The sequence below is a fragment of the Oryzias latipes genome, chromosome 14 (assembly GCF_053564925.1).
Source record: "Oryzias latipes strain Hd-rR chromosome 14, Olatipes_Hd-rR_3.1".
In the NCBI taxonomy this organism is placed as follows: Eukaryota; Metazoa; Chordata; class Actinopteri; order Beloniformes; family Adrianichthyidae; genus Oryzias; species Oryzias latipes.
Window position 1 is genome coordinate 9,153,847 of NC_136250.1, and position 11,777 is coordinate 9,165,623.

At 37.1% G+C, this 11,777-nt stretch overlaps 1 protein-coding gene across 1 annotated transcript in view; it reads left to right on the forward strand.

Moving 5' to 3' along the window:
- The window catches only part of LOC101175674 (transcription factor COE1), a 90,978-nt gene extending 85,456 nt beyond the window's left edge, over positions 1 to 5,522 (forward strand). The window contains exons 15-17 of the mRNA XM_004076149.5: positions 13 to 210; positions 1,519 to 1,587; positions 2,576 to 5,522. Coding sequence (XP_004076197.2) covers positions 13 to 210; positions 1,519 to 1,586 — 266 coding nt within the window. The 3' untranslated portion in view covers position 1,587; positions 2,576 to 5,522. The remainder of the gene's footprint in view (positions 1 to 12; positions 211 to 1,518; positions 1,588 to 2,575) is intronic.
- Positions 5,523 to 11,777: the final 6,255 nt, after the last annotated feature.

The window sequence follows — 11,777 nt, forward strand, 5'->3', positions numbered from 1 at the left end:
CTCTCCTTCCAGTTGTTCCATCCAGTCCCACTATGGCCTCCTCCACCTCTCTACCCTCCAACTGCTCTTCCTCTTCTGGCGTCTTCTCCTTCTCCCCGGCCAACATGGTTTCAGCAGCTGTTAAGCAGAAATCTGCCTTTGCTCCGGTGGTTAGACCCTCATCTTCTCCGCCGCCTTCATGTACAAGTGCTAATGGCAACGGACTCCAAGGTAATTCACAGTTCCAAGCAGTGAAGGCAGCAAGTCCTATTTATAGTCTCTGATATGATCCAACTATTGGATCGGTCCTGCGATGAAATAATCTGAGGATGATGAACACTACACAGCTAAGCCTAAAAAATGGTAGAGCTTTTGCATGGACTTTTGCTCTGAGTAGTCAACTTAAGACACGTTTTAAGTTGCTTCAAGTTAAAGTTAGTTTTTTCTTGAGAATTGCGGTGAGCAGGGTGTTGGGGTTTTCATACTTTGTGTTACATCCACAATATTGTTCTGATATTACATGGGTCCACTATTGTTAAAGTCCTGATCGAGTCATCTCTTGAAGTATTGTAAAAGCATTCCCAGTGGTCTTCTATTTATGATTATGCTGTTTATAACCAAATAAAAAAAAACCTGTGTTGTTTTCTAAGTTTCCAAAGAGCAGTAGTTCAATAGAAATGTACCTGTAAGTTGTAGGCGGGACATTTTGGCATGGAGTAAGCCTGCGCTCTTTTCCCATCATCCCTTTGTTCACACTCTCTCTCACTAGTTTACAGCCCCTCACTCACCAAAGGTAACATTAGCGGTGCAAGAAAAATGACGAGCAATATTGGAGCTATCAAGCCGTACAGTTTTGAGCCAGATGTCCGCTTAGACGAGGAAAACAAGACCTACATGGATCTAGTCGTCTACATTCACTATGACTTGAATAAAGAAATACTCAGAAACACAATTTTAATCTTAATCTTCCTTGTATATGTCCTCCATCATGAGAAAAATGCTACAAGAACATGTTAAAAATACCAAAAACACAATGTTCATTGGAGTGGGTCTTTCAGGATGTGCCATACAAGTAGTAGATGTATTGATCTCTGAACAGAACAATACATCTACCGGTCGCAGCAGATGGTTTCTCTTGCTGAGTCTGGTTCTACTGGAGGTTTCTTCCTAATCTACTATTTAGTGGGAGTTTTCTCTCTACTATCACATTTTCCTTTGGGATTCCACGAAAAACATGGTTACCTGTGGGCTATCATTCAAACACTACTTATTGGAATGATCTGGACTGAATATGGCAAAGCATACTTGGATAAAATGATCTTCAATTATTAGGAATAAACTGGAGAACATTAATCTGGATACATTTTCCTAGGTTTGATGTTTCCTGCTTTTGTGTAGCGCTACTAGACAGCCCATGTGTTGAATTGGTGCTTCATTAAAGAAAAACTTGATTTGAATTTAAATTATCTTTAATTGTCTTTTTCCTGTTCGCCCTTCCTCACCATTTTCCATTCTCGTTCCTTTACTTTTCTCTACCAGATCAAACATTTGTGGACTCTAGCAAGTACTCCACGGCCGGCTCACTACAAGGCTTGGCCTTCACCTGAAGTATGTTCCTCGACTGCTTTCTTTTTGAAATGCTTTTAAGTTCATGGATTTGCTCCTTTTATGTACCCAATCGTCTGTCACATTTCAGACTTGTTTCCTAAATAACCAGACATTTCTGGTGCTTTACTATTCCATCCATTTTTGATCTCCTTAATCCTGTATATCACTTTGCCATCTTTTGCCACTTTCTCGTCCTATCTCATGTTGCACATCAACCCATTAGGTTGCCTGGTAACTCCTCCCTTCTTGTGCGATAAGCTGGGAAGAAAGGAAGTCATATATTTGTGTAAACAAAAACAGACGTTTGGCATGGAAAATGGTCTTCTCAACATCAGAGACTTTGTTTAGCTGTTGGTGTGGAGTGAGCATGTGCGGGGGTGTGGGAACTCAAAGCGCAGCTGACACGCACACATTTCCTTCTGTCACACACTCACGGGGTGATCGGGCACTGACAGCTAACTGGGAACCATTCAAAAATGTCAGCTGTTGGACTGCAACCGCTTTCAACACTCCTTTACAAAGTAACGTGTATAAGCTTTAATGGTCACTTTTTTGTTAATTTGGATTACAGTAAGTTAAGTCTGCAGGGAATTCCTGTGTATCATTGTTGTATAGTTTGTAGTCATGGAAACATGACTGTGTGACACACTGTGCTGTGCTTCGCTCTTTGCACATTACCGCAGGTTTTAAAGATGCAGTGATGCAATCCGTCGGGCGCACATACGACCATGGCATAAAGTAACACCAACTGGTGTTGTGTAGAATGAACTGTGCGTATTTGTGAGGCATCTCGCATGTTGCACTGATTCCTTTGTTAATTCCTTTAAAGTGTTGCCTTAGTCACAGCTGTGCAGATGGAAGAAAACATATTGATATATTTACAAGGGGATTTTTTTATGATGAGGAAAATATTTGGCTCTGTTTTAAAAGTTTTTTTTTCTCACCGCCCCCTACACACACTCATGTCTTTCTTCTCTCCACCCAACAGCCATCCCAGGAATGATCGTCCCACCCATGTAAAGCTGTGACTGCATGATTGTGTGTATGTGTGTGAGTTGAAACAAGCACACCCTCGCCGATCCTGCGGGAGGATTTAGCGCGAGTCGGACTCCGGTCAGGGATGGAAGCAACTGTCCCGATTTGAAGAAACAAAACCCCACTCAGGCCCTTTGTATCACAGAACAACTGCGAGGAGAACACAGTGAGAACAAAAAACTCTGTGGAAGGAAACAAGATAAGACTTTGTACACCATAATGCTTTTACAGGAGAATGGCCACGCCTACATTATGACTATCCATGGACACAGGAAATGAACTTCACTTCCTCTTGAGTGATTGACAGATTTGTTTTTTGTTTTTTGCGTGACAGTTAATGTGTGATAATCTTTTTTTAAAACTGTAACCTACATGAAGCCTTTTCTATTTATGAATTTTTGTTTTCTGTTTAATGAAGGAATATAATGTGAAGAAGACCTGATAATGATAATGAGTCAAAACGGTGTAGAAGGAATATTTATTCAGAATCGGTCCAGCCAAGACAGACAAGCCAAATCTCTCTTTGACAAAATCTCACTTTCAACTTCAACCAACTGAGAACTTCTCCACTTCATTAAGTCCTTTCGTTTAAACCTACAGATCCATCCATTTTGCATCTGAAGAAGCCTCACCGAATCAAGAATTTCCAGGCATTATTTGGAGTCCAATTCCCTCTTTAATCTGCTGCTCCCAGGTGCTAAATGTCTAAAACAGCACATTCTGGAATCACAAAAATAGATTTTCTTAAGTGCTTTAAGTAGATTTAGAAAAGCAAAGTTTCAAAGTTTACATATGAGTACAATTACCTGGATGCATAAGCAACATCTGAGACATTTACTCAAATACATCTATCACTCTGGTCATTTTGTCAGCTAAAAATAATCTGATTCAGCCACTAACAGAAAAGCATAATGACATCTGCCTGTTTTTATTTTTGATAAGTAGCTGTTCTGTTTTAAACGGCAACTTTTTAAAAAATTTACACATTTGCTTCAGAGTTAAAGAATATGTGATTGTTTTGCAAGAACAACGTTAGAGATTTCAGAGGGATGTCAAAAACTATAAATGTCCAAAGGTGACCCTGATTTTTATGACAATGGTTGAAAAGGTTAGCTCTCACCTCAAAAGCCAGGTCATGTGACCTTACTCTCGAATGCATCCGAGACACTAATTGTGTATAATAGATGATGGAGGGAGAGTTAACATAACAAAAGGCAGCACTGAAATGCAAGAAATCTGAGAAAAAGAAATATAAAACTACGTCATACTTTCATTGTTGCGTCTTTGGGCGAAAAAATTTTTCATGTTGCCTCTATCAGTTGATCAGCTTTGTGCTTAATGATTTGGGGTATAATAAACTTTGGATTAAGAATTAAAAACTGCAAACTTCTGTCAGAGGAAAGCCAGTATTGATCATGAATTGGACTTCTTTTTTAATGCACAAAAAATCCTAAAAACCTTCAGCTGGTCATGTTTCTTAATAAAGTTGCTTTTCCCAAAATTGACAAATGTCAAAATTCTTGTTTGCATCATTATAATGAAACGTGAAAAAGCTTCCCTTATACCAAGGACACATGCTGGGTTCCAGTTTTAGCTATTTTTTTTTAAATCAAGAGCAAAACTAACTTACCATAAAGTTACATATTTTTAAATGACAAATGATGTCATGCTGCTGTTTTTTTAATTGAATATTATGTTTGGATATTGTCTTAAAAATGCCAGCAGTGTAGTGGCCTGTTGTAAAAGATGTTACTCACTTTTAGTGCTTGAAGTTTACAAAAAGAGTCATTTTAATTTTGCCAAACCCAAAAGTACAAAATACCTGAACAGTCTTATGACATAAAGTCTTTGGTCTTTACTCTTCTTGCTAATCAAAAGTTGCAATGTTGCCATGTCATTTAACTGTGAGACTTCTTACATGAAGACAATTAGTTAAAAGAAATTTGTTCTAATCTGAAATCTGAAAAACAGAATGTCTTGCAATGGCTGGAAGGGTTGTTGCTCAAGAACAAACAAAAACAACAGTTGTCTTTTGTCAGGCTTGAATGTTTATTAAGTTTTTTTTTGTACAAAGGTGTCTGTGTGTCAAAAGCCATACTTGGAAATCTGATCTTATTCACAAACCATAAAACCCTTTTTGTTGTGTTTTTTTTAAGTGACTATGATCATCATTTCTATTGTTCATATTGTATTATGTATAGTTTCGGTTGCATTTATCAGCATTTGTCGAAACATTTAGATGTAGAAACATGCAAACATGCCTTTGTTTTTAATGTGTGTTTTTCCTTCCATGTAATGGATTTTAAGGTGAAACAACTTTTCAATGAAGGCTCAAAGTATTGAAGGAACGCTTTCCTTACTTTTTCCTTTTTACATCTCGCCTTTTCTGTCCTAACATTTGACGTTTTCATTGTTGTGCTATTATAATGTTTTTTATGTTTGCCCAGCATGTTTCTGCCTTTTTTTTTCCTCCTCAAAATGAGCCACCTATTTATTTTTCTGGAGACCACTTTTTCTGTTTGTCTGTTCAGAGCGCTCGTGTGTGCGTGTGTGTATGTGCATACGTCATCAGTTTTTCCTCACAAAGAGAAACATGATTTTCATTTTTTGAAACTGTTGCCTTTATGTAGGGAAGAGTAAATAAAATGGTTTTGTTGAAGAAGATCAAGAACACTTGTTTAACAGAGATACCGTCATTTATCATGGCTTGTTTGTGTTGAGGCTCACAGATGTCGACACATCATTCACACTTAAAATCCACAGTATTTGTTTGGACAGCAAGAGGAAACTACTGTAAAGATTACAATGTTGATTTTGGTTTTATTTTTTATTTTGGAGTGTAAAATACCTTTTTGGACTTTTACTATATTTAATTAAAGTTCTTTCATCTTCTGTGAAAATGTGTTCATTTCAGTCAAAGCATTACATAAAATGTAAAGAGCCATAGAGAGGTAAAGTCACTGGTTAATGCTGCGATTCATCCATAAGCAAAAAAACCTATGACCTATTCATAACCTAATGGACACAAAATAGAAAATACTTTTTTGTTTACATTTAAAAAAAACAAAACTGAAAAAAACATTTTTAGAAAGAAAAAATCTGTGTAATCTCTGTGCTGACATAGATTTTTGTTCCTATTCACACTCATACCTTTTTCTCATCAGAGAAACCCACAAAATCTGTAATCAGGTCATTTCAGTCAGACAACTCATGCAGTAAAATTATTTATTTTACATCCTTTTAGTTTTGGCATTCACATTCTTTTCGTTTGGCATAAACTCCATCCAATTCCATGAGATAAGATTTCCATAAAACTTTTGGGTAATAATAACTACCCCTAACGGAGCTCACAGGTGGAAGCCGGGGAGGAGGTTGAGGCGACGAACGCAGCACTGCAGTAAAGGAAGAGAGTGAACAACTGCACACCTGAACTTAAATAGGACGTTGAACAGGTGAGTTGATTAACTGAACCGCCCTAGGGGAGTAACCGAGTAAAACACTGCTGAGTAATCTGCCTGAAAGACGACCAAGGTCACTCATTTTGTAGACTGGGAGTTGGACCTTAGGCTCAGACTTAAGTTGCACTTTAGTCTCACGTGCAGAAACCTGACTTGAGACTTGTGTTTTTATGTGCGATTAATGTTCATTTATTTATTCTTACTTTTTTACTCCAGTTAATTGCTGTCCTATCTAAAAAAAATACTCTTTTTTTAAGGTTTTTGCATTGTGAATGTAGACACAGTAACTGCTTACATTTTTGTCTACACAATTTGTAGGGAGTTTACTGACATTTTTGTGAAATAGTCATCATTACTTTTTTAACTTGTCTTGGGGGAGCCGGTTAAGCTCGTGCTGGTTTGCGGCGCCTTCCGTCTGTGATACTGGGGTTCGACTCTGGGCTGCTCCCCGGTCCCTTCTCTGCTTCTGTGCCAGTCCCTATGAGAGGGTTGCGTCAGGAAGGGCATCCGACGTAAAACATTGCCAAGTTTACCATGCGAAAAGCCGAAAGGGAAACAACAACTTTTTTAACTTGTCTTGTCCAGCAGCTGAGCAAACAGATAGGAGCTGAAGGCCTCTTTTGTCCGACAGATTTTATTGTTAAAATTGGGGGTTATGAATCTTCAGACACACAAGATGCATATTTATATTAACCCATTTTGTATTTGAGGCTTAACTATATATGTATTTATATTTTTATTTTTATTTTTATTTTATAGTAACTATGTTTGCAAACATCTCCTGCTGGACCAGACAGAAAAAAAAGAATATATATAATCACAGGTCTTAAGAATTCAGACTTAACATGACTGTTCAGTTTAAGACCTGATTTCGCACACCTAGGTGTGTGACAGATAACGGTACTGTAACTTTAACTTATCAGTGAAAGATCTTTTAGTTCTTAAGCTCCCGCTCAAACTTATTTTTAAAGCATTTCCAGTGGTCTTTTAATAATGACTATGCTATTTTTAGCCAATCTAAAAGAAAAAACTGTTGTTTTTTAGGACAAAGTTTCTGCAGAGCAGCAGTAGTTCATCAAAAATTTGCCTCTGAGTGGACGTGGAAAGAAACCCTCCGCTGATATCCCATTATTCCTTCGTTTACACTCTCTCCCTCTAGCTCACAGCCCTTCACAACCCCAATCTAACACTAGCGGTGAACAAAATCAACAAGCAATATTGGAGCCATCCAGCATACAGTTTTGAGACAGATACCAACTCAGATGAGGAAAATTAAGACATTAACCCTTGTTCTATCTTAGATGACCCCACCCTTCCATTGACGTGTTTCCCTACCATGACAAAGATGGATAAAGGTGGAAAGATTTCATGTAATCCATGGACACCAGTGAAGATCACAAATCATTGAAGAAAAAAGGTTCAGCGCACTGTCTAGTGGGTCTAGATGACCCAACTCCCAATGGTAAAGGGCCTAGGATAGCACAAGGGTTAATGGACCTATTTTTTCTGCAAGTGGATGCATCAGAATGGAGCAGAGCTGGGAAAGGGTTTGGGTTTCTGCAGTGTGTGTGAAGTGTGGCAAAACTTCAGAACACAGACTTGCAAACGATAAAGCTCAGAAAGGGTAAACCAATGACTTCAAATTTGGAAAAAGAATAAAAAAAATTTCATAAGAAGAATTAAAAACATGATAGTTTGAGGGAATTGTGCAGTTTTTCCTGGTCAGTCTGTTGCACAACTTTCCAACTTGTATTCTGTGTCTGTTTTTCTTTATTTTTTTCTTTTTTGGGTCATGTCAAACTCTTTTTTGTCTCCAGCAGCTCTGTTGTTGAGCAAGGCAGTCAACACTGCCAACAATGTGGTTACACACACTGGCTTTGTGAACAATGCAAACGCTCCAGTGAGGCCTGCTGCTCTAATGAACCAGATCAGGCCATGTCTTATTTTGCTGTCAGCATGACCGCAGGCTATGTGTGGAGAAGCAAAAAACAGTGAGAGGTGTTACACTCATATTCCTCGCCTGAAGGCATAATCAAAGAGGAGCCACAGATGTCTTATTAAAACCAATTAGCATCTATTTAATTAAACACACACATTCATAAGAGGAAAATGTAGTCTGGCTTTATCCAAGTTTTCACTTGAGTTAGGATTGGGAATTTGTGGCCTGTAGTTTGCCTGAGTGTTAATCGTTCAGGGGCTCCTTGCCTCTGTGCATACGTCTGCTGGATGATACAGAGTGTGACAAACCAGGACCAACACGGACTGAAGACATCCATTAGCTAATGGATCGCTCGTCATTTTTTTTCTTTTATCCCTCTCATCCTTCCTCCATTACTACACGCCACTGCCGGTGCACTTAACCCCATCAGAAAGAAGCTCACACAGCTCCGAGCACACACAAATACACACCCTAACCCCCTTTCGACAACTGGCTCGGCTCTGCTAACACCACTGGACTCAAAAGCAGGACTACAGTTAAATATTTTCATTGCATGTTCCTCTCATTATATGCGGACATGTCTGGTTATATTGCTGCAGATGCTAAAATAAATTAAACAACCATAAACTGGTATTTAGAACATAAGCAAGAAGAAACACCAGTTTTGTTATAAGTGGTATGATACCTATTAGCCAACAGTGTTGGAATGTGAACCAGAAATTCCCAAATTAGCTGAATAAAAATGTTATTAAGCTAGCAAAATATAAATGTAGGTGTTTAACCCTTGTGCTATTCCAGGCATTTTAACATTGGAAGTTGGGTCATCTAGACCCACTAGACAGTGCTCTGAACCTTTTTTCTTCAATGATTTGTGATCTTCACTGGTGTCCACGGATTACATGAAATCCTCTCCTTCTTTATCCACCTTTGTCATGGTAGTAATAACATGTCAAAGTAAGTGTGGGGTCATCTAAGATAGCACAAGGGTTAAACCACAATTGTTGAAATACAGAAAAAAAATTACATTTGCCTGATGCAAATATAAAAAAAAACAGCAAAAAGCTGTTGGATCATTTGTTTCCCTAGGGTGTTAAGGCTAAATGCCTGTTTAGCTAAACAAACTCAATAAATGTTTAAACTAGCAACACTGAATCATACTAATTAAAGGCCTTAAAAGAAACATTTGTTAAAAAAGATTAAAAAAAAACGCTCAAACCTTTTAATGAAGTTTGTCACATAATTGTTTCTTTTGGAAAGACATTATAAGTGTTTTTTTTAATGTATGGTTGTAACAACAACTACCTGCAGCAAGCTTGTGTGCATCTTATTTTTTAACTTTGGTTGATTAAACTGTGTTTTAAATGTAAAAATAAAATCAGAATAATCTTAGGGTAATAAAGGTGTGTTGCGTTTGTGAATTAAAAAAGTCCTTTGTTTAGATTTTAGACTTTTCTGTTTGCTGCTTTGGTGACTAGTCTATAACCTTTTATGCTAGAGAAATGTATGAAAAAACAAAGTATCGATGTTTTTTTTTTTTTTGTAGGATTTACCCAAAAGGTAAAAATGACCCAGTGAAGCTTAAAAATTGCCAAGCAAGTCATGGCTTATCAGAGCACATTTTTGTCACAGAAAATTAAGAGAAATTTTATTTTCTGAGAGGAAACAAATATAGACTAAAAAGTCAATTGATAAATTCTACAAATTAACAGTTTCAGGAGAAAGCTGATAGGATCTCCCTGAACAGAAAGCTGATGTGTGTGATTCTCCATCACAAGAAATAATACAACTAAACATGAGCGCTAAAGCTTTGACCCATGCATCTGAATGAGTCCCACTGAAGTTAAGTACAGGGGATGACACTCTTCACTGATAACACTCCATAGCCACTACTGACACTCACTCTAACACATAGTCAAACACACCACAATCATGCACACTCACTTAAGTGGAGGGTTTAAAATTGAGCTGGGACTTGTCAAAGCTCTAAACAATCATCTTTCTCTTCTTCCCCAAGTAATGCTTTTCTCTTGAATATTTTCATATCCGCCTTTTCATTTTTCCTTTTATTTATCCCTTTTCTTTCCTCCTAACATTTATAATGACAAAAAATATCTAAAACTGACCTTCTGGAATTCTTTATTTATAAAATACTTTAGACAACACATTCATTTAGTCTGTTAATTATTATCTAGCTCGCTAACTTTTCTGCCCTTTTTCTAGAAATGCATCACTAATTGATGATAAATGTAATGCAATGTTAAAATTGCAGTAAAAAATTATTTCTACACTCAAAATCAACATTTACAAGGTTACGTATGTTCCATAGTATTGTGGTTTATAATACAGCAATATATGCAATTACGTTTATTTGGATGGTTGATAAACAGAAGCGTTGGATGAAAACCTGCTGAGCATGAAGGAGCACACAAGGACGGATGCAGTGGAAACACTTCGGCATGGCAGAACATAAATGGAAAATCCATGGCACCATGTGCTGCCAAAGATTATTACTCTAAGAGAAACAGCATAGAAAATGCATAAGCTGTAGTAAACAAGGTATTTTGTTTTGAAGCAAAGCATGAAATTCTATAAGAGTTGCCAAAGGCACTTTAATTGCTATGATGCAAAAACAGATTTAGGACATACATAACACTGACCAAGAAAACTTGAAAAAAGTTCAATTGAATAGGATGCAATATTATGTGAATAAGCCATTAAATAGTTATGGAAGTCAAGAAGAAGAAGGTTGCTATGAAAGTCACCGTCTCCGAACCTGAATCTCCCTGAAGGAGCTTGAAAAACACAATTAGAAATTCAGTGCTTTAAAAGACTGGACATCATTATGCAGATATAAATGAATTTTTAAAAATGTATGCAATGTTATTTCCTGGATTTTCTTAGTGTATTCTGTTTCTCATGATTGACGTTTATCCATGCTTTTTAAATAGGATGACTTACTGAAAACACTTTTTCATGTATTTATAAAAGTTAAAGATTGAGTCCCTTTCTTTTAAAATGGGTTTTAAAACTTAAATACAGTTATTTATTTATTTTAAATGTCCATAGTTTTGCTTCATCTCCAATAAGGAGTGGACTTTTGTAGATTTTTGCTTGTAGCATCATTAATTACTACCTGCTGATATCACCGCCTGATGCCAGGAAAGCGACAACATCAGTGATCTAATCCCCAAGACCAAGTGTACCAAGCAAGTATGGTGAAGAATGATATCACCCAGTATTGCTCAATGCTGTGTGTCCATTATTTTTAATATGGCTAACCCAGAGCGGCGCTTCATTATTAAGAAAACATTCATTATTATTATAAACTTCATTATTAAGAAAAAAAAGGGAAGTCCAAAAATGTTCCCTAACATAATTCTGGGGGGGAAGGAGTTTTTTTTTTCTTTTTTTTAGTCATTCTCTGGTTCCTCCTCCTCTGTTCACAGAGCTTCACATAAAATCCATTCTAAAATGCAAAAATTTGAAAAGATAATCAAGGCAGTAAACTTTAAAACATTGGTCTGACTCACTTCGAGGTGGAAGCAGGTAAAAAAAAAAAAAAAAACTAAGGGATCAAGCAGGGCAGAAACAAGGGCTCAACGAATATTTCAGGTGGAAGAGACCATTCAGAGAGCATCCGAATAAGTCTGTGGAGCAACACTGGTAGATGCTGTTCTAAAATACTGGATGATGACGTTTGTCCATCATTTTAACCAAAAAGTACTTAACATAAAGCATTGCTGGATATTCTCCATACT